General features: G+C 47.3%; 1 protein-coding gene across 1 annotated transcript; it reads left to right on the top strand.

The window, feature by feature from the left end:
- The first annotated feature begins 1057 nt into the window (after positions 1-1057).
- On the top strand, positions 1058-23542 carry SMUG1 (single-strand-selective monofunctional uracil-DNA glycosylase 1). Its single transcript, XM_048487178.1, is given in 5 exon segments — positions 1058-1092; positions 11673-11938; positions 19878-19949; positions 19951-20263; positions 20266-23542. Coding segments are annotated over 4 exon segments (795 nt in total). The 5' UTR covers positions 1058-1092; positions 11673-11686; the 3' UTR covers positions 20424-23542.
- Positions 23543-23792: the final 250 nt, after the last annotated feature.

Here is a 23792-nt window from a genome sequence, read left to right as displayed (position 1 = left end):
AGCATTCTCTCCTGATGTTTTGCAGGTGAAACGACAGGAGAGAATGCTACTGGAACACGGCCATACCACCCAGAATACCCACAACACCCTATAAACATTGTCTGTGTAGTAAGTGTTGTGATGGGTCACTAATAACTTAGTGCTTATACAGGAGACTACTTTTACCTTTTTCTTTTACTCGTAAAAAGAAATACCCCCATGCCAGGGAATTGGGCTTAGAACCCAAGCAACCCACAGTTTCTTGTTAAGGAATAGGACTTGGACCCTGGCAAAAGATGGGAGAGCATCAACTGTCTGGAAAGATGCAGAATCTGCCAACTAGATAACACCAGATAATCCCCTGTCATGCACTCACATTGGTCTACAGCCCCAATGTTGGCCGTGTTTAATGAAACCGTGGATTTCAAGAGGATGTGAAGTATGATTCAGGCTGCTTCCAGTGCTGCTGTGAAGTGGAATAACCGTGTTAAATGAATAAGAAACATATAAGCAATTCATGTAGTCTGAAGATCAGTTGTAATGGAGCCTGAATTGGTTTAGGGACGGGGGTCTTCAATGGGGTATAAATGCCATAGACTCCACCTTCCACAGCAGTCAGTTTCTTTGGACAAATCAGGAGGTCAGCCTGTAATCCCAGGAAGCTCTCCAGTCCCCCCCTGGAGGTTGGCACTCAATCCAGTTCACTCTGTTACCCAGTTCTAAGTGTATGGAATGGCACTATGCAAACACTGATATAAACTTTCCTGGTTTTCATTCATATTATTTTAAATTACTTATGCCTAATAAAGGTTTTGTTGTTGTATTATTTTAAATTACGCTACAAATTCATGGATCCTAACTTCGTCTCAACCAGATCCACCTACACGCAATATTTCTACGTGACCCATTCCTTCGCGCTGTTATTATAGCTTGGAAACTGCATCCCCCAGATATCTCAGCAAGTTTGCCCTCCCGATGGACACTGGGAATTGTAGTAAGAAGGAGGAAGGCGTGCTTAAACGACAAAGGTAGTTCCGGGAAGTCAAAGACTACACTCCCCAGAAGTCAGAAGGGGAAATGCATCCGGAAGGTCGGCTGCAGCGTGGATTGCAGGTAATGTGCATGAATCGGATGGTCAGACAATGGGGGCCGGGGCTGGGGTGTTTCGGAAGGACAACGAAGGGTTGCAATAGGAAGTCTTAATTTTCTATGTTTGTGTTTTAGTCTGCGTGCATTTGTTTCAAGGCTAGGCAGACTTTCCCACCCCTTGCCCTCCCCGGGTAAGATCAGAAACTACCCTGAGTGTAAGTGAAGCGTAACTGACTGCGTTGCAACAAAACTCCATCGTGTTTCTTGGGTCACAAAGACCTTCCTCCCCGTTGCTCCCTAGCATTTAGAGGTTTACTGCCTCTGAACGTGGAGGCTCCATTTTTAAGGTTGCCAACTTTGGGTTGGGAAATTCCCTGGAGATTTGGGGCGGGGGAGCCTAGGGAAGGGGGGTTTAGGGAATGTGGAGGACTTCAATGGGATATAATGCCTTAGAGTCCCTTTCCAGATTGGCCATTTTCTCTAGGTGAACTGATCTCTGTCGCCTGGAGATGAGTTGCAATAGCAGAAGATCTGCAGCCACTGCCTGGAAATTGGTCACCCTATCCATTCAGCCAGTATGGCTAATGGCTATTGATGTAGCTGTGTGTGCTGTCAAGTCGCACCTGAGTTGTGGTGACCCTGAAGGGCTTTTCAAGGCAAGAGATTTTCAGAGGTGCTTTGCCATTGCTTGCCTCTGTGTTTGAAAGAACTGTGAATGGCCCAAGGATTTTCTTCTGAGTACAAATTTCAGAGGGATAGCTATGTTTATTAAAGCAAAACAAAAAAGCTCTTATTTATTTATTTCCATACGATCACAGGTTTGGTGACCCGTAGGGTTTTTAAGGCAAGAGACATTCAGACGCTGCCTGCCTCCATGTCACAGCTCTTGTTTTCCTCGGAGGTCTCCCATCCAAGTCCTGACCAGGGCCAACCCTGTTTAGCTTCTGAGAGCGGATGAGATCAGGCTAGCCTGGGGCTATCCAGGTTAGGGCCATCATTTTTATCCCACCCTGTCCTCAAGGAGCTCATGTTGGCACACAATGTTTTTCTCTGCATTATGTTATTCCTGTAATAACCCTTGGAATAGGTTCATTAGGCTGAGATTGGCCCCAGCAGCGCGTCCAAGGTTACCCAACCAGTTTCTATGGTACAGTGGAAATTTGAACCAATGCCTCCTAGATCTCAGTTCAACACTATAACCACTTTGCCAACCATAGGTGAGCATTGGACCTATCTGCCTTCATTGCACAGAAAAGGGAGTTTCAACAGGTGCTTTCTTTTATGCACAAATAGAAAGAAATGTGATTCTCTTTTTGGAACAACTACCATGTTTCCCCGAAAATAAGCCCTATCTCGAAAATAAGCCTTATCATGATTTTTCAGGCTTTTTGGAGGAGGCTAAAAATATAAGCCCTATGCCAAAAATAAGCCCTACTGGTAGTTACAGATCAGAATGGTGTGAACCAGCAGGGTGATCCCTGCCAATGAGGATGCAGCTTGCATCACACGTGATGGGGAAGCAATGGAGATGTGGAGAGCCTGCTTTAATGAATTGTGAGGGTACCGTATTTCCCCTAAAATAAGTAATACCCTGAAAATAAGCCCTAATGCATCTTCTGGGGCAAAAATTAATATGACCCTGTCTTATTTTCAGGGAAACATGGTATTAAAATCACATGTAGGACCCTCCTCATTTTTTGAGTTGGCCACTTGAAAGTAATGAATTTCCATTATCTCTAAGCCTGGCTTGTGAACTCTGCTTAAAAATCTGAATTCTGTGCTGATGACCCAAAATAAACAGCTGGATTTTGTGATGTGTATACCTGAAGAACATTGGCACGATCCTTTGTGTTTTACATAATGACAAGCTTTCCTGTTGTAAGAATTGTTTTTTTCCCAGCTGGCCATGGGGAACGGTAGTTCACTGAATTCCTGACCCCTGAACACTGGAAATCTTGTGCTTCCTCAAATGATATAAGGTGGAAATGTTTCCAATGCTGTTAATTTTTCATGTAAAATTTTCTACCTCAGGGCTGCAAATCAATCATGATAGATGAGGTAAATGTGGGATACGAAGCATGGACAACCTATCCACTCTCCCGAGTTCTTTACGTGTGCCAGGCTTGTACATGATACGTTTACCTTCTTTTGCTAGCCTTACTTACATTTTCCAGAAAAAAATGGTCAAAAAACCCTCGTCTCTGGTTGCAGCCCCTGGCTTGTGAGACTGTAGCAGGCATTGCTCCTCAAGCATTTTTTTTCTTCATGAGGCCTAGGAACTTGATTTCTGTAAAAGGCAAGCTGAAGTTCTCAGGAAGCCTGTTTCATGTCCAATCCCTGGAGCCAGGGTGGTGTAGTGGTTAAGAGCAAGTTGATTCTAATCTGGATAACTGGGTTTGATTCCCCACTCCTCCACCTGAGTGGCAGAGGCTTATCTGGTGAAGCAGATGTGTTTCCGCACTCCTACATTCCTGCTACCTTCGGTTAGTTAAAGTTCTTTGGAACTCTCTCAGCCCCACCTGCCTCACACGGTGTCTGTTGTGGGGAGAGGAAGGGAAAGGAGCTTGTAAGCCACCTTGAGTCTCCTTACAGGAGAGAAAGATGGGGTATAAATCCCAACTCTTCTTCTTCTTCCCATGTTTTGAAGCTGTTAGGTGTATATGGCTGCAAACCAAGAAGGCTAGTTTTATAAAATTTGCCAGATCTCAGCTGGTCAAGAGGAGAAGGAAAGAACTTCTGGTAGAAAAGCTCAAAGAAGGATTCTAAGCCCATGCTGAGCCCTATTGAATACAGCAGTAGCAATCTCCCCCCAATACCCTATAACAGCTGCCTATTATCACCCTGGCCAGAAACAGTTTGTCATGGAACATGATAGCACAGCTGGCTTGTGTCTAGGCTGCTTAAATGATCCCACGTCGACCCTGGGTACAACAAGGAGAAAGAAAACCATAGCCATTTGTGTGGCCTAGTTTTAAGATATATCTGCAATATATTTGGGTTTGGTGGGCTGAATTGGTGCCCCTGAACTATGGAGAGCACACGGTATGCAGGTTGACATGATGCATGTTTAGTGGTGCATTTAACAGACTAACAATGCAATTCTATGCCGAGTTACTCCAGTTTAAGCCCACAGTGACTTAACTCTGCATTGTGTTGTACTGTAGGATAATGACAGATCAATGCCAAATCCACACTGCAAGTGCAGTCACACACACACACACACACACCCAAATTGTTCCCTAATCTGCTTCATTTCTATCTATGGATATGTGAGTCTGCCATATGGAGAATCCAGAAAATAGCAGGCATGGAAATCTTCCAGACAAGGTTTTATCGGGTCAGATTTTCAGGTTCTAAACTCTGCCTTTGAAGCTTTGGGGTCTTTTAGTGTAGTGTAGGAAGTATCCTCCAGAAAAGAAGGGTACATCTCCCCTTCCCACTTTTACTTCTATTCAAGTTTGGGAGGGGGAAGAAGCTACATGGGCATCAGTATTGACTAACCTTTTGATTGTCCCTCTTTGACCTTGTTGAGAGATGGGGGTACCAGTATAAGTGAATCTATCACGCAAGCATGTCATAGGCCGCTTCTGCACATGCAGAATAATGCACTTTCAATCCACTTTAGTGCACTTTGCAGCTGTGCGGAATAGCCCAATCCACTTGCAAACCATTATGAAAGTGGATTAAAAGTGCATTATTCTGCATGTGTGGAAGGGGCCATAGTCTCAAAACAGACACCACATGGATCTTAATCCCACTTTAGAATGCAAATCTCTGTGGGATGAGGGGGAGAAATAGATGAGAGAAGGGTAGAACAAATTAATACTTTGTAGGAAACAGTGCTGTATTTTCCTTTTGCAGCAGTAGCAAGTGGAATGGATTTCCCCTACCTGGGAATTTCACTCTCTATTCTCCAAAGCTAAGTTTCTAGCCCTCGTGATCTTTTGTGAAAGTTGGAAAAATAAGCAGAAAAAGTGAAATGTTGAAGGTGGACCCCCCCCCCTCCTCTTGCCACAAGACTCAAGAGAAGCTTGACCATCTCTCACCTTGATCTTCCATACAGGCTGGTGTGAAGATGAAAGTCAGGGTACACAGCTCTGAGCTCCTTGGTGGGGGAAGAGCAACATAAAAATGTGACAGATAACAGCACAGAAGCTCAAAAAGGCTTTACTGCGTTGTCATCTTGAATATAAAAAATCTGTACATCTTTGTTCTAGATTCTAGATCCCTAGCCCTTCAAATTTTAACACTCAATAAATGATTTTTTTTTAAGTAGCAGATTTTTCTGCCTCATCAAGTTCAGCTAAGAATCACTGAATGGATATAGCTCTAAAGGTGCGGTCTTAGTTAAGGTTGCAGCTTTCTTTGTGGACGGATACTTTAACATGCATGCCAGCAGAAGCTTCTCCTGTTGAACTTCTGCCCTACAAAGTGCAACAATCAGTTCATGCTATACTAAATTGGATTCCATACCTGTTAAACAATGCTATTTGGAAGGCCTGCTGTGTGATGGTTACCGTGTCAGGTTAGCATCTGGGAGACTCCTGTTCGAATCCCCACTCTTACCTCAGAAGCTCACTGGGGACTTGGGGCCGATCATCAGCCTAACTTGCCTCACAAGATAGTTGTGCAGCTAAAAGGGGAGGAAAGGAGAATGAAGTGAGCCACTTTGTGGAGAAAGGCAAAGAAAATCAAATAAATAAAAAACGAGGGCCTCCAGATTTCTGCGTAAAATGTATTCATTCCTCCCTTCTTCACAGTTCAGAGGGATGTCTACGGGTTCCCATCCCTCAGATTGAGCCTGAGAATGTGTCTTTGTGTCGGATGCACAAGGACCAGTGACACTGTGTGACTAAAACTTCAGACCTAAACAGGCCTGCTCACCTGCTGGGGAAATGCCACCTCCTGAGCCGCCCTTTGTAGGGAAATGCCCTCCTGTCTATCCCTCCCCTTTTCTCCAATCCACTTGTGAAATGTTCCACCATGCTGGGATTCCATTGCCAGCGAATGGGATGTTAATTTGTGCGGTGGGAGCGTGCAGTTCTCAGGCTGTTAAAGTCCTGAGCTTCCCAGATTTACACCCTGTGCAGTTGGCGAGGCAATTAAATTTCCCAGCAGCCTGGCCTTTTATTAGATGAAGTTCCTTCTCGGGTTTTGAAATCGACCAAAGAGAGGGAGGCCCCCAATTTTCACATGCCATCTCTCTAAGGAAAGGGGGGGGGGGGGATTAAATGAACTGAGATTTTTTTTCTTCCTTTCCGTTCTGTCACCAAATAAGTTTTTTGTTCCGCACTCCTTTGTGCACCTTTTCTCCCACTGGTAGGTTGAACGGATCTCCAGCACTTGTAAAATTGCTAAATAGCAGCTGTTTGGGTCCTTGGTTTTGTTTAAATTGGGGGGGGCGGGGGGAGGAGAGAGAGAGAGAGAGAGAAGGAGAATTAACTCTTTGTACCATTTCCCCAACCTCAGGTTTTCCTTTGGAGTGGCTGCTAATGAATTAGTGTGTTTCCTCCAGTGGGACAAATAGCAACTTATGGGAACATTTGAGGTCATGAAAACAGGGGGCAGGAAAAGAAGAAGAGTTGGTTTTTATACCCTGCTTTGGTCTACCTTTAAGGAGTCTCAGAGCAGCTTTTAATTGCCTTTCCCTTCTGTCTCCACTGTGCAACAGGCACCTTGTGAGGTGGTGGGGAGGGGAATAAGAGAGTTCTGACCGAACTGTGACTGGCACAAACTCACCCAGCAGGCTGTATGTGGAGGAGTGGGGGAATCGAACCCGATTCTCAACATTAGAATCCACTTCATATGGAGGAGTGGGGAATCAACCCTTTCTCTCCTTGAACCAAATCTGGTGTTGTGCAGGTGGTTATTTAGCAATTTAAAAAAATGAGTTGGAGGCCTTTTCACAGAACATTTGCTTTGTCTGATAGAAACCGAAATGACTGATCTCTCTCTGTGTGTGGGGGTGGGATTTCTAGTTCTCATGTTTGCTAGCCAAACACCAACAGTCCTAATGTCCTTGCAATCTTTGTGACAGGTTACTGTGACTGGAGTGCTGGTGTTTGCATTGTGGCAGAAGCTTGCATTTACTCACTTACTCACTTACTTCACTTATCCGCTACTTTTCTCCTCAGTAAGGACCTGAGACAGGCAGAAAGTCACCCAGCAAGCTTCCATAGCAGTGTGAGAGTCTGAACCTGGGTCTCCCAGATCCCATGGAGTCTCTACACCCTTGATGGCAGCACATTTAAAAAAATATTAATTTTATATGCTCCACTTCCCTGACGTCTCCAGACAGCTTCCAACAGTCTAATAAATACATAAAATGATAACCATATACAATTAATAAATTAAAAACCCTATTGAAAATCACATTTAATCCGATAGAGGCAAAATAACTGAAACAAGAAGAAGAGTTTGGATTTATATCCCCCCTTTCTCTCCTGTAAGGAGACTCAAAGGGGTTTGCAATCTCCTTTCCCTTCCTCCCTCACAACGAACACCCTGTGCGGTAGATGGGCCTGAGAGAGCTCCGAAGAACTGTGAGTAGCCCAAGGTCACCCAGCTGGCATGTGTTGGAGTGGGCAAACTAATCTGGTTCACCAGATAAACATCCACAGCTCAAGTGGCAGCAGGTGTACCTCCTGCTCTGCTCCAATGGTTAAATCTAGGCTTTGACCTGTTGTATGCATGGGACCTGATACAAACTGGGGGAGTCCTAGTTCCGCCATGGACGACACCAGGTCTGAGGCTTGTCTACAGGGGCGTTGAAGTCCAGCAAGATTAATACCAAGGCCCAGTTCACTACCACCTCCAGTAGCCTCAACAGGGTATCTGTTGGTGCATTAGGTGGACAGTACACCGACCAGATAGCCAAACTCTCCTCAGCATCCCACGCTAGGCCAACACACTCAAAACCTGGAATTTTCTGGTTGAGGAGTCCCCTGAAGGAAAAAGCATCCTGAATCAGTGTTGCCTCCCCTTTGTCCCTTTGTCCATGACTGATGGAGGACCGAGAAGTGGGATGGGGGTGTTCTTTCAAGGCGACCGTTTCAGTAGCCTTCACCCAGGTCTCAGTAATACACCCCAGGTCTACCTTGTACTCTACAAAAAACTGTTTGTATAGTCTTGGACATTATTGGTGGAACTGGCGTTACATAACATCAGTGTCCGAGAAGGACTTTTAGTGAACACAAGAGTGTCTCTTGGCACATTGTGGGTTTTCAGGGACCAGCAGTATCAAAAGAGCCTTGAAATGTAAACAAGGATCTAAGAAAAAGTTCTGTAGCATAGTCTGGGCTTTGGGGAAGCTCTCCTATGCAGTTGTGAGACTGTTCAGGTAACCCACCTAGCTGAAGGGCGAGCAAGCAGCATCCCTAAAAATATGCCAGCCGGCACTGCTTGTCTTGCCAAGCTAGCTCTGCCATTAAAACATGAAAACCGCTTAGATCTTGCTAAAGCTCAACATTAATTCTGACTCCAGGATGCAAGGGTATGCAGAATGAGCACCTTTATGTGAAAGTGCTAATGATGTGTGTAATTGCGCCTTGGTGAAAAATTTGGAGTTTTCAATGTGTGCGTTTGAAATTTGGGAGAGGGATAGCGGGGGCCCTATGTTTATATGAACAATCCTGGTGGTGCGTCAGGCAATGCCATTACCAAATCACCTGCCGCAGATCCCTCGGTGAGTTAACTTTCTCTCCACCAAAGTACGGCTCTTGAGTTTTATTTATTTTTCTAGTTTGCAACTGAGCACACGTGCAGAGGTGGATGCCTTTTCTTTCTTTTTTAATCACAGCGCTGTGCATTTATAGGTTATTTACAGTAATGTTTTGTATCTTGAATGAATGCTTTACTAATTATGGTAATAAAAAAGGCAATAAAGGGAACATTCCCCTGTGGAGGAATATATTTGGAGGCCTTGCCCTGTTCTCCTGGAAGCGGAGCTGTGATAGAAATCACTCGTCCGCTCTGTGGGGTGAGAAATGAAGTTGTTATAGAATGGGCTGCTTTGGGTGGTGTCATGACATGTGGCACTTTTTGCTTGAATAGGGCTGGGCGCCAGGTCAGATGGAAGATTGCTTGGATTGGAAAAAGAAGAAAAGAAGAGTTTGGATTAATTTCTTTTCTCTCCTGTAAAGAGACTCAAGGCAGCTTATAGACTCCTTTCCCTTCCTCTCCTCACAACAGACACCTTGTGAGGTAGGTGGGGCTGAGAGAGTTCTGAGAGAACCGTGATTAGGCTAAGGTCATCACACATCAGGCTTCATGTGTTTGTGTGGGGAAACAAATCTGGCTCACCAAATAAGAGTCAGCCACTCCTGTGGAGGAGTGGGGAATCAAACCTGGTTCTCTAGATCAGAGCCCACTGCTCTTAACCCCTGTACCAGGGCTGGCCAACCTATGGCACCCCAGATGTTCATGGACTACACTTCCCATCAGCCCCTGCCAACATGGCCAATTGGTCATGCTGGCAGGGGCTGATGGGAATTGTAGTCCATTAACATTGGGAGTACCATAGGTTGGCCACCTCTGCCCTAAACCATGCTGGCTGTCAAGATAGAGCCTGAAGTGTGGATTTTGAGAAGTGGTTGATTAGCAGGGTCAGTTCGCTAGACAAGCCACTAAGCCTCCTCTTGACTGTATCCAAGCCAAGTCCCTTTAAGCAACACTGCTTAGACCTGGCTGCTGGAGATGCAGGCCCAGGAGGTGATGCATACTGATCATGAACTGCCTTGTTGGTTACTATATAGTCAGTTTTGGCTTGTCACCTTCTGTTCTGTAAAGGAATCTAGGTGGCCGTGAGTTTCTTCTCATGGGGATCAGCAAGGCTCCCCACCCATTTCCGGCTGAACAGCGCCTGTTGCCTTTGTGCCTGGGAGGCAGCTGTTTGACCTCAGGAATCTATCCATGGGGAAAAAAAGGGGGCAACCCTGAATCCTATTTCTAGCTGGTTTAATTGTGAAATGGCCTAGCTTTCAGTCAAACTGGGATGCATTGATATAATCACATTTTGGCAAGGTACCATTTTGATGTTCTTGATCAAAGGGATGTATATTTATGAGGCGTGAGGGAGTCTGCTGCTGAATTAATGAAATCTACCGCTCCTTGTTCCAATTTTCTTCTCTGTCGAAATGGCATCTTTCCTGCTAGAGGCACGCAGTGGTGTCAGATTAGATTCCAAACTTCACTGGTCCATCTGTCTTATTTCAGATGACCACTCAAATGCATTGTTGTACTTAGGGTGCCAGCGACCTGGAGGGGGGAAAAAAAGAGCAGCAGTGGCGTAGTGATTAAGAGCAGGTTCATTCTAATCTGGAGGACGCGGGTTTGATTCCCTGCTCTGCCACCTGAGCTGTGGAGGCTTATCTGGGAAACTAGATTAGCCTGTGCACTCCAACACATGCCAGCTGGGTGACCTTGGGCTAGTCACAGCTTTTCGGAGCTCTCTCAGCCCCACCTACCTCACGGGGTGTTTGTGGTGAGGGGGGAAAGGCAAGGAGATTGTAAGCCCCTTTGAGTCTCCTTACAAGAGAGAAAGGGGGGATATACATCCAAACTCTTCTTCTTCTCTTCTTTAGTGGAGGCTTGATGGGAGGTTATAAACCAGGCGGAATATACCAGATATGCACCCAATTGTACAAGCCCTTTACTAGAGGAAGGTGGTCTCCATGGATGAGAGATGGCCCAGGAATGCCTTATATGCTGCTTTGACCTTCCAAAGCAGGAAGACAAAAAAGACTTGAGGTTGACTGCAATCCGCTGCAATTCGGGAAAAAGAGAAAGAGCAACTCCCTTGTGGGCCTTGATGGTTTTGCTTCTGATTGACTTCCTCAATTAAGAGCAAAGATAATCCTTGGGACAGCATCAGGTTTCATTTTATATACCAGCGTAATGGTTCTTTGATGGCCTTTTTAAAACTGGAAAAGCCACTTTCTGAGGAAGTGATTAGGAGCAGAAAGCTAATGGGGCAAGGTTGCCAACGTCCAGGTGGGGGCTGGAGGTCTCCTGGAATTACAACTAATCTCTGGACTACATAATCAGGGGTCTGCAACCTGCGGCTCTCCAGATGTTCACGAACTACAATTCCCATCAGCCCCTGCCAGCATGGCCAATTGGCCATTCTGGCAGGGGCTGATGGGTATTGTAGTTCGTGAACATCTGGAGAGCCGCAGGTTGCAGACCCCTGACATAGATAGCCTATTGTTGGTTGGTCGGTTGGCTAAAACATTTATTCCACCTCTGAGGGCAAAGATCATGTCAGATCAGATACTATTACTACTGCTGAATACTTATTACATTCCTGGGGCTCTACATCTTTGGGAATGAGAAACTCCGCTGATGCCAATCAGTTGTTCATGCTTTGATATTATGTTTGCCATCTACTCTTGTAATACTTCTGTAGTGTATATTGCTATTTGGCGTTATTGTACTATTGTTTTAATTTTTGTATGTCTCCATTTTAAATGTTTTTATGGATTGTATTTATTGATTGTTGTGACCTGCCCTGAGCCCTACCGGGATAGGGCGGGATATAAATTCAAAATAAATGAAAATAAATAAAATAAAATATAGGGTCTGATGGGGTTTCTCTTATTTACCAGGTGCAGTTCTGATTATGAACTCTTCAGAAGGTTTCGTGAGCTTCTTGGAAGGAGACAGCTTGTGCGAGAAGTTTCTCCGTATAGAGCGGGAGCAGACTGTACGCCTGAGGGAACTCACTTTCCTCGAACCAGTCCAATATGTTTACAACCCACTCGATTATGCCTGGGAACCCCACCAAGACTACGTGCGTAAATACTGCCAAACACGCAAGAAGGTGCTCTTTCTTGGAATGAACCCGGGGCCCTTTGGTATGGCCCAGACTGGGGTAAGCAGACAAGGTTAAGTGGGTGGTTAAATTTGAACTTGACCAGGTTTAATCTGAGGTAAGGCTTAGTGTAAAGGATTCAATGGTGTTGATGAGAGGGGCAGCCGCCTGGCCTTGACTACATTCCACAGCCCGGGCGATGGGCCAGCTTCTCCGGCGGAGACCTTATCTCTGCGAGGGAGATGAGACCTCCATTCCCATGGGAATCCGGGAGGGGGGATGGGATGGACAGAGTTATAACCTGTGTTTCTGGCGGGAGATCTTATTCCTGCCACTGCGTGTACTTGAGCTTTCTAAGATGTCTGAATAAACGGTCTTTTACACCAAAGAGCCTTTTATTTCTGCTTCTATGGAATTCCTTACATTGTGGCAGGAATCCTAATTCATCTATATTCCTAGTGCAGTGGACCTCTGGTGTCTCGGCATGGAGAGGTTGGATGTTTCTGGGGAAGGTCGGTAGCCCCCCCAAAGAGGGCTCCGACCTTTCCCTTCTGGATCTGGAGGAACCCGGCGAGGCGTGGGTCTGCGCTGGTGACTCTTTCCGATCACTCATGTATCAGCGAGTCTTCCTTTACTCCGTTGGAGCGAGGGGCGTGAAGGCGACCATGGGGACTTACATGAGTCGTTTGGGGCTGTCTATGGATCTGGCCTGTGGATGAGATATCTACCGTTTTATTTATGGATTACAAACCTCAGATGCAACCTGTCACGGAGGCGGGCCTGACCACCTTTCATCACGGCAACCCAGGGAGTCCATTGAGCGATTCCTGGACTGCGTATTTTGGTGATGCTCCCAAAAGAACCACCGTGGCACAGCACTGGGGCCGATCGAAGACCACCCGGTGACACTGGGACTATACCAGGGATTGGGAGGGTATCCGTACCCGTCTTCCGATCGGACCCCTGATCGGACCAGCGGCTGCACGAGATGCCCGATGGAGCCACCCGGTGGGCCACGATGTCAGCGTCCAGGCGGCGAGGGAGTGCAGAAAGCCTGCACTCCCAGCCGGATCTGTTCCCTCTCCCATCCCGAAGAGAGCTGGGATGAGGAAGTGGGCGACTGCGAGATGCCCCCAAGAAGCATGGGCCCGTGAGCGCCAGCTATGGGAAGAGGAGCGGGAACAGCTGCAGCAAGAGCGTGAAAACCTGCAGAGGGCCGGGAGCAGCAAGCTGTAAAGTCCAACTTCGGGTGGACCGTGCCAAGAGGCGCTCCAAGCGGCAATATCGCAGAATCTATCAGTCCATGATAAAGTCCTGGAACACTCCAAACTGAACTTACAAGCGTCAACTTTTGTGTTCAGGCCTTCGCATTACACAAAGTGAACTTACTGCAGCTGTTCAGCGGGACGAACTGGCTAGAATTGGAGCGGGAGAAAGCAGCTTTGCATGCGCACCAGGATGCATTGACTCGCATGGGGAGAGAGAGCTGGCTGCCTTGGAGAGGGAACTGAAGAAGCAGCAGACCAGGACAGCCCAAGTTGGAGTCTACGCTGTCCGCGGATTTTGTACAGCCCGGCCAGAGAGGCGGCGGCTGCTGGAGTCCAACCACCTTCCAAGGACCGGCTCACGGAACACCAGCGGCACGGCGTTGATACCTCCACCCGATTCCGGCCCCCTGCGCAACCGCTGCCTCAACCCGCTTAACCTGCGCCAACCGCCCGCTCAGTGTCGCCAAGGGCCGTGGAGAGGGGTTACTGAACCTCCAATACCTGCCGTTTTACGATGGGACCGGCAAACTTCCTACTTCATCTTACCTTTCGATGCCCACATGGAGGACTATGATGATTTATACCGGTCTGGCTGAAAAAAATACGGGACATCGGCTCAGTCCTGGATGGGGCAGCAGCCGACTGGTTTGTGACTCTTTTGAACCTGCAAGATGAAGATACTTGCGCCGCGGTACCCGCATTCCTCCAAGCCTGAGGGCTGCGCTTCAAGATCCAGTGCGGAAAATGACTATCCGCACCATCAAAACTATTCAGCAAGGCAACCGGCTCGTTTGCAGAATTTGCCCGTGAATTTCGTCGCGGCTGACTGCTCGAGCTCCCTCCCTATGAGTGGCCTGAGCGCGTGAAATCACGAATACTTCTCGGATGCTGTCGACGGCAAGCTGCGTAAGCGGTGTTTTTAATTGAGGTCCCCGCACTATTGCTGATTGGATTGGTGCTGGGATCCCCAAGTGGTCGCTTAGATGCAGCTTCGTGCGGAGGCTACCACGCCAGAAACCCGGCCACTTTCGTCCCGCAAGCCAAACCCAGCCGCCCCTACCGAGACCACCTCGGCGCCGTCGCCGACTGGGATTATGTCTTTACTCGGGCGGAGGGTCCGGGTCATCTAGCGCCAACTGCCCGAAAAACAGAAGCCAACCACTCCGGCAGCAGCGCGCCCATCTGCCAAGCCACCCGCCGAAATCAGGGGCCATTGTAGACTCGTCTAAAGCAGTCATCGAGGCGACCGGAGGAGGGGAAGCAACTGTTTGCCTTTCTTCCTTAATGGACATGGGTTCGACTCCAGGCAGCGGTGAGTGAAGGCAGCTCCCATTACAATCAAGCGTTTCCTGGCCAACCCACGCTAAGCATACCATTATTATAGCCTCAGCCCTTGTGGATTCTGGCTGCTCCCATTGTTTAATCGCGACCCCAGGTGGCAGAGGAGCTAGGTCTAGACCAGTCCCCTGGCTAAGCCCATACCTTTCACCCAGATGAATGACAGTCCTCGGGAAGCGAAGGACCGGCCCAGTTCAAAAGCATAACGGTCCTCCTCCGCTCGCCCGACCATTGGGAGAAAATTAGTTTATTCACAAGCCAGTGTCAAACACTCCATAGTTCTGGGCATGCCATGGTTGTTGTTACATGAACCAAAATTCCTTTGGAAAGAAAGGATCTTGGAATTCACTGACCCTCCCTGCGGGGAACACATGGTGGAAAACTCGACTTCCCTGCACACACCCGGCTTCATCAGCGATTGCTCGATTCTACCGGCATCCCACGCGTACCAAGATCTAGCCAGAGTATTTCAGGAGCAAGAATGCGATCAGTTATACCCATCGAGACACTGACTGCAAAATGCATTAATACAGCCAGAGCAACTGCCCAAGGTAGAATCTACCGTATGAGTCCCAATGAGGAGAAGGAACTTAGTGCCTTCTTAGACAAGTACCCTCTTCCAGCGGGTTCATACGTGAGCTACCAAACACACATGCTGCTCCTGTATTGTTTGTAAAAGAAAGATGGAGTCTTTACGGCTCTGCACAGATTACCGAGGTCTCAATGCAGTCTCCCTGTCCAATAAATACCCTTTGCCTTTGATCAAGGACCTTTTAGGCGCGCATTGGGCAAAGGGCGCATCTTTACTAAGTTGGACTTGAGAGAAGCTTACTACAGGGTCAGAATTGCACAGAAGGCTATGAACACTTGACTGCATTTAACACAAAGTTTGGACAGTTTGAATACTTAATAATGCCATTCGGGTTAAGTGGGGCCCCGGAGCTTTTATGGCCCTATCATCGAAGTTCTCCATAATTTATTGTACAAGGGGTAGTGGTGTACTTAGATGGCGTTTTAATTTATTCACAAACCATGGAGGAGCATGAAGCATTGGTTGGAAGTATTGAAGCAACTTGCTCAACAACTCCCTCTTTGCCAAACTTTCCAAGTGCTGTTTCCACCAAACCTCTATTGACTATTTGGGTTACGGATCTCGCCCGAGGGACTAAAAATGGATCCTGCTAAGATTGATCACGGTCCTCCAATGGCCGGCCCCCACCAACGAAAAGAACTCCAATCTTTTCTAGGTTTTGCTAATTTCTCGTGACTTTATACCCCAATTAAGCTAAAACTGACTCTCCCTCTCACAGACCTTTTACGCACTAAGGGTAAAGATCCACTGTCCGTAAGCCGGGGCCCCTTTCCTGGTCGAAGAATGTCAGACAGACTATCAGCTTTTAAAGTCTGCTTTTACCGACGAACCTATACTACAGCACCCTGACCCAGATCTCCGTTTGTGGTTCGGTGGATGCCTCGGACAAAGCGCTTGGGGCAGCCCTGTTGCAGAGAAATAAAGATGATAGGCTGGTTCCGTGTGCTTATTTATCAAAGAAAGTCTCGTGTGCTGAAGTCAACTGGACTGTGGGGATAAAGAGACTGCGACCATTAAAGTAGCACTCTCCCACTTAAGCCACTGGCTGGAGGCTAAACACCTTTCAAGTTTGGTGGGATCACCAAGAACTTTGCCGCCCTCCTCACCCCCCTCAAGATGTCCATGAAACAACCGTTGGGCGATTTCTTTTCGTTTCTCTTTCCACGGTCCATTTTTCCCGGAAAAAACCAATAAACTGGCTGATAAGCTCTGGCGCCTACCGAGGAGGGTGGAGCCAGCTTACAGGACATTCAGCGCACTGTTCTCTCCCCTCCCAATTGGGGCTGGCTGTCACGATCTCAGACATCCACTCCTCCTTCTCGCCCATTCCCAGCCTGGTCTCTCCTTTCCCTCTACAGGAACTTGAGGAGGCTGAGCGAACCTCCAGTGGAGGAAGGCGACTCCCAGTCGTTTGGAGAATGGCGTTTGGCGGTGGAGGGATTGTTGGTACGTGCCTCCCCCCTCCGCAAAGCAGGTTCTCGAGGCCTGCCATGATGCCAGCTTTCGGCTGGACATTTTGGCTTTCTAAAAAACTGCATTTGGCCGCCGTCAATTCTGGTGGCGTAGCGATGTCGCATGGAGACGATGGGCGATATGTAAAAGGTTGCTCTGTTTGTGCAGAAGCCAAGACACGTTCAGAGCCCATGGTCTGTTGAAACCTCTCCGGTGGCCTCCTTACCAGGAAGTCATCTCCATGGATTTTATTACCAGATTGCCAGAAAGTCCTTGCTTAACCACGGTCTTGTGGGTGGTGGTGGACTTATTTTCTAAACAAGCCCATTTTATTCCATGTGCTTCCATCCCCTCCGCTCCTAAGTTTGTTCATTCAGCATATTTACCGTCTGCACTCCGCCCGTTAAGGTGGTCTCCGACCCTTTGGCCCCCAATTCATTTCAAAGTTCTGGAAAGCTTTTTTCTAGGGTTGTTAGGGGCCGCCCGGCGGTACCGCCCCCCTACCACGTTCAAAGGAAGTGGCGGTGAGTGGGAAGAGCGAACAGAACCCTAGAGCAGTATTTACGTTGTTACACCAACTACCACCAAGACAATTAGTGCGAGAGCTAATTCCGTTCGCGAATGCGCCTATAATAATGCGGTTCATAGCAGTACAAAAAAAACCCGCCAATTGTGTCTGGTGGCTCCTTTACGCCGTTACGCAGCTACCTGGAAGCATTGGATCCTCCAGAGTTTCAACAATGGATTTCATCCCTGGCGAGGGTGGAAGCGGTCAGACTGCCTTGCAACAGGCTAAAGACTCCCCAAAGCTGCAAGCGGATAAGCGCATTCCGGATTTCCCTCTAATTATTGAAGCCTGGGTATTTGTCTACCAAAGAAATCTCAGAGACGTGCATAAATTTTTCTAAACTAGGCAAAAGATTAGGTGGGACCTTTTCAGATTACTAAAGTGATTAATGATGTCACTGCCGATTGGATTTTGCCACTAACTCTCTTGAAGTAACATTCATCCTGTCTTCCATTCCAGTTTACTCAAGGAGGCTCCCGTTTCGATGCCTATGGCATGACCAGCGGGCCCCACTGACTATTATTGATGGCCACAAGCATTCACGAAATTGGCCTTCATCCTGGACTCTAAAGCTTTAATCATAAGCGCTTACAATATTTAGTCTCTTGGGTGGTGTATTCCTCTGGGTATAATCAATGGGTTTATTCCGAAAATATTGGCGCCCGCCCTTATTTCTGCTTTCGCCTTTCCACAAATACCTGGGGAGAGGGTCTTCTTTAAAGGGAGGCAGAGTGTAAAGGATTCAATGGTGTTGATGAGAGGGGCAGCGCCTGGCCTTGACTACATTCCACAGCCTGGGCGATGGGCCAGCTTCTCCGGCGGAGACCTTATCTCTGCGAGGGAGATGAGACCTCCGTTCCCATGGGGAATCGGGAGGGATGGGATGGACAGAGTTATAACCTGTGTTTCTGGCGGGAGATCTTATTCCTGCCACTGCGTGTACTTGAGCTTTCTAAGATGTCTGAATAAACGGTCTTTTACACCAAAGAGCCTTTTATTTCTGCTTCTATGGAATTCCTTACATTTAGCCCCAAAAGCTGTGCCTTAGCCCCTTCCGCACATGCAGAATAATGCATTTCCAATCCACTTTCACAATTGTTTGCAAGTAGATTTTACTATTCCGCATAGCTGCAAAGTGGATTGAAAGTTGATTGAAAGTGCATTATTCTTCATGTGCAGAAGGGGCCTTAGTTTCACAAGTCACTGGCTTGCCTACCTTCAGAGGAGGGTATCTAGTGCAAATCAACATTCCACGGGCAACGGTGTTCACTCTCAGCCTCCTTTCAGGGCAAGTGATTCTGCTATTCTGCTATCCATCAGGAATGAATGAATTACCTTCCCTTGGAAGAGGCTGCCTGCTGAAGATCTGCATGAGTTTGTGTCCTAGGAATGCCTTTTTCCAGTCTGGAGACATGCTGCCACTCAGTATGAACATGTGTACTCATGGAAGCAACATCAGACCATTGTGGAATTTTTTGCACATTATTTTTAAACTAGTGCTAAAGTCTAATAGAGCAGCCCATTTTGTTTGGGGCGGGGAGGCTCCGGGGTGGGGGAAGGTGAACAGGGATGGAATGTCGTGAGTCCTGCGCACCCATTGGCTGCGGGGTTGTTCGGACATTCCATCCCTTAGGCAATTATGTATAAGGATAAGAAACATATTCCAGGGCCAGGGGTGGGTGTTAGAATGAAGTGTTTCAGTGGTTTTGATTCAGAAAGCAAGTGTGTTTCTTTTACGAGGAATTTGGGAAATACTGCTGCGTGCATTTTGTGTGTTTCAGCAGTAGTACCTGCTGTGCTAATTTAAAAAGTGACAAAATAAAAATTACAGTAGATTTCGAACTTGTTTCTGATATGTCTTCTGGTGCCAATCAGATTTCCCATTCCCGAAAGTTACCTGCTGACACTCATATCATGACGGCGAGTGGTAAGGAAGGCTCCCCAGTAACAATGAAGCAGTTTTTGACATACCAAAAACCTTTACAGTTCCAATCTGTATGAATTTCTGAACTGGATAACTCTTCTTATCTCGCTGGTTTCCTGTGTGTGCCTCACGGGTGGCACAGGTGTTCCACGTCTTCTGCTGCTATAGTCAAGTCAACACCCAGACAGAGAGCTCATTTTCTACTTTGATGCTGTGCCAGGAAGGGAAAGAAGGGAAGGAAACAAATTGTGTGGTGAGGATCTTACCAAGATTATGTGATGATCTTTAAACAGGAATGGACGTATGTAAACTGACTGATTTCCTCTGGATGCCAGTAGTTTTTATGCTTTATAGGGTACATAGACAAAATACTGATAAAAGCTCTAGAGCAGTGGTTCTCAGCTTGGGGTATGTGTGCTCCCAGGGTTACACATCAGACCATTTGGGAGTACGTGAAAAAAATTACATAAGGGATTTGATAATATGGGGGTGCAATTTTAGGGAAATGGGTTACCAAGGGGCGCGCAAGTGAAAAAAGGTTGGGAACCATTGTCTAGCCTAGTCACAGTTCTACGGAACTCTCTCAGCCCCACCTACCTCACAAGGGGACTGTTGTGGGGAGAGGAAGGGAAAGGAGCTTGTAGGCCACCTTGAGTCTCCTTACAGGAGAGAAAGGTAGGGTATAAATCCAAAATCTTCCTCCTCCTCCTCCTCCTGATTCTTCAGTATAGTTCATCTGTATGTGTTATTTCTCTTGCAGAGATTAGTGTAACTGGGAATCCCAGTCCTAGTGTTGATATATCAGCTCCCCTCAGTAGTGCTGGATTCCCATATTGCAGCTGTTTTTTTCACTACAGGTGCCCTTTGGAGAGAGAAGCGCTGACTGGTGGAGACTGGCGAATGCGATGGACAGGTGTCATGTTAACATGTGAGCACCAAAGACCAATCTGGGGCCTGGAATGCCCCCAGACGGAGGTGAGCGGTGCCCGCTTTTGGGGTTTCTTCCGTTCTGTGTGCACCAGCCCTGAAGCGTTCTTCCGCCACTGCTTTGTCCACAACCACTGCCCACTGCTCTTCATCTGTCAGAGTGGCCGCAACCTGACCCCGGCTGAACTGCCAGCTGCTCAGAGGGAACGGCTCCTGCAGATCTGTGATGACGCCTTGTGCGAGGCTATAAAGGTACTGGATGTTACTATGGTAATTGGCGTGGGGCGCTTTGCTGAACAACGCGCCCGCAAAGCCCTGTTGGCATAGATAGTCGCAGTGGGGGGGTGATGCATCCGTCACCTCGCAACCCCCAAGCCAACAAGGGTTGGGATGCCATCATCAGAGCAAAGCTGGAGGAACTGAGTGTGATGGGGCTGGTCACAGGCTGGTGGATTCAAGATCCAGAAAATGACTGAACTCTGGGTGTCCTTTGCAATTTTGGACACAACTCTAATGGAATAACCTCTGGGCTAAGGGAGAACTTACAAAGCAACTATGACACTACCTCCCCCTTGCCACTTTTTGCTTCTATTTACATTACATCTATTTGTATTTCTGAGACCCACTTCTTCAGATCTTTCTGGATCCCAAAGCTGGACCTTCTCTGGGACTTAAATGGCTTCGCACCAATTGTATGAGAATTGCTCATCCGTTGTCTTCTAGTTCTGCTCTAGGTATGTGTGACACCAGAAGAGCCAGTGGTAGCAGCTGCTGCACCGTTGCGCAAAAGATGAATCCTTAAGTATCTACACACTAACCATGTTCTGATTAGGAGGAAAGGTATCTATCCTACTACATTCCTGCTCTGATTTTCACTACCAACCTGGTCACCAGATCTCTGAACAAGGCCGATGGATTAAAGACAACCTGCTCTCCTTCAGAAAGACCTAAAAGACCCTTCCTTTCTACATCCATTTTTGAAGGACAGCAGTATGTTCACAATGAACAGGGGAAGGATGTGTTAGAACAAAGAACTGTAATCAAGCTAATAACTGCCCTTGTTGGGCTTCCCAGACCCTTGACTGTATGTATGGAACAAATAACAATCACAGTATACGAAATAAGCTACCGTTCAGCCCACACTAAACTAGTGTGAGATATATAGAAACAAAACTCAGCATGAACAGAGTACTGAGAAAGGTGATTGCGGGGTATCTGTATCTGAGCAAATTGATTACGGAGTTTGATTATTGTTTATCTGTACCTCCCCACAGTTGTCGTGTTTACTGGTCACTAGGATGGAGAGCAGCTTCCCTTGGATGCTGTGAGCCAATCTTCTCAAACTTGGAAGGATGCATGGTTAGTTTGAGGAGCATTGTAGGGGAAACTCAGTTCTTCTGGCATTTCCACTGCAACCAACCCAGTCATGGAGCATTAAACAGAGATTGCTTTCAAGATTCATTTGCCCAGGAAAACAAGCTGTACCCTTGTTCTCCCAGTTCTGGAGAGAACTAGATCCTGTGGTTAGATCCTGTGACTGTGATGCATGGTAGGACCCTTTGCTTCTGACACTAAGGGCCAGTGTGCACACTGCTCCTGAATCAACTATTGGCACCTTTCTAATAGCGTTGGTGGAATTGAAATCTTGTGGTGCACAGCTGCTTAGGACTGTGCCAGTGTAGTTATGTGAATAGGCTTTAACTCTGAACAATGAGCTTATTTCTGTGTGGTTCCAAGATGCCGAAACATAAATTACCTTGGCTGTCTTTATGTGGTGTTTTCAGTTGCTTTGGCATTCTGTGGTCAAGAGCATCTGCAGCTATCAGCAACCCATTTCTGATGGGACAGCCATGAGTTGTTGGGCTAAATTCCTTTATTTATAGTTGAATTTACAGGTTGCCCTTCTTCGGACCAGCTCAGGACAGGTCACCACATACTCATAACCACCCATGTGAACCCATATTGCAACATACCTGGTCTTTCAAAGATAGGAATTATCATCTTGTCCTGAATCAGTGTGGTTTAAAAGCTGTGCCGCAGACTTTTGTCCCAGGTTTTGCTTAAAAGATTCCAGCGCAACAATTAAATAACACTATGATTTTAAAGATTTTGATTTGTGATTTTTTTAAAATGAGAGTCAGCATGGTTGAGAGTGGCTGACTTTAATCTGGAGAACCAGGTTCGATTTCCCACTCCTCCACAGTGGTCCAGTCACAGTTCTTTCAGAACTCTCTCAGCCATGCGGAGGCAGGCAATAGCAAACCACCTCCAAATGTCTCTTGCCTTGAAAACCTCAAGAGGTCACCATAAGTCACCTGTGACCTGATAGGGCATGTTCACACACACGGGCACACAGAAGCATATCGGGCGGGGGGGGGGGGGGGGGATGGTGTCCAGAGACAACTCCTTCTCCAAGCATCCCCCATGTTCATGCCCCTGTGCCCCTGTCCCCGTGCCCCCGTCCCCCATGCTCATGCCCCCGAGCCCTGCCTCTGCCTCCGTGCAAGCTGGCTTTCAAAAGACGGCCTGCATGGAGGCGTAGTGGAGCACATGTCTGAGCCAAGCCCCCATGCCATGCAGATCAACTTTTGGCCAAAAGCCGGGGGGTGGGGGGTGGAGGGAGAGAGGCTGTACTTCAGATTTAGTGGATCGTACTTGGTTCTAAGTCCTTGCATCTCCAGTTAAAATATCTTGGGATCATACTTAGATGGAATGGCAGCAGCCCTGCTTTCTCAGAACCTAAGCCTGCAAAGCAACAGTGAGGATTTTTAAAGCAGAAGGGATACACCTGTGTATACAAGCTAATGCTCTCCCTTTGCTGGTTGCTCATCTCCTTCCAGTCTGTGACCTCTAAATGCTTTTTTCCCAATACAGCTTGGAGAAAAATGGCAGGTTTGTGGAGAGTTCGGCTCTCTTCTCCCAAACATCCCTTCTGCTCTAAAACATTCCTCGTTGTACATCGAGGGTCGGCATCATTTCATGACCAAAGAACCAGACAGTCAACTTTCAGAGAGAGAGGGCAACAAAGAACCAGTTTGAAAAAGCCACTTGCCTAACTAAGGGTATACAGTTGAACATCATTGATCGCTGACGTGTGTTGATTGTGTGTGTGTAAAGTGCCGTCAAGTTGCAGCCGATTTAAGGCAACCCAGTAGAGTTTTCAAGATGAGAAACTAACAGAGGAGGCTTGCCGTTGGCTTTTTCTGCTTAGAGACCCTGGTATTCGTTGGTGGGCTCCCAACCCTACTTGGCCTCTGAGATCTGACAAGATCGGCTAGCCTGGTCCATCCAGGCCAGGAGGACATCTTGATTAATAGTAGACAACAGTTTTTGCATCCCTCAACGCTTCTTATTGTCTGTCCTTTATTAGGAATTGTCAAACATAGAATTTCTTAGTCAGTAGTAAATATGTACCAGAGTGACCAGTGTGATGTTTTTCGAGCAGTGGCATAATTCTGTATTTGGATGTTTGGCAACTGTTCACCTTTATTTATGGGGAATTCAGATTAGCCTGTGCACTCCCACACACGCCAGCTGGGTGACCTTGGGCTAGTCCAGGGGTCTGCAGTTGGCCATGGTGGCAGGGGCTGATGGGAATTGTAGTCCATGAACATCTGAAGAGCCGCAGGTTGCAGACCCCTGGGCTCATCACAGCTTTTCGGAGCTCTCTCAGCCCCACCCACCTGACCAGGTGTTTGTTGTGAGGGGGAAGGGCAAGGAGATTATAAGCCCCTTTGAGTCTCCTACAGGAGAGAAAGGAAGGATATAAATCCAAACTCCTCCTCCTCCTCCTCCTCCTCTTCTTCATCTTCATCATTTCCCTTTTGGTAAAGCATCTAAGAAAC

Source organism: Sphaerodactylus townsendi, linkage group LG03, assembly GCF_021028975.2.
Source record: "Sphaerodactylus townsendi isolate TG3544 linkage group LG03, MPM_Stown_v2.3, whole genome shotgun sequence".
NCBI classification, from domain to species: Eukaryota; Metazoa; Chordata; class Lepidosauria; order Squamata; family Sphaerodactylidae; genus Sphaerodactylus; species Sphaerodactylus townsendi.
This window is presented reverse-complemented; position numbering and strand designations above follow the sequence as displayed.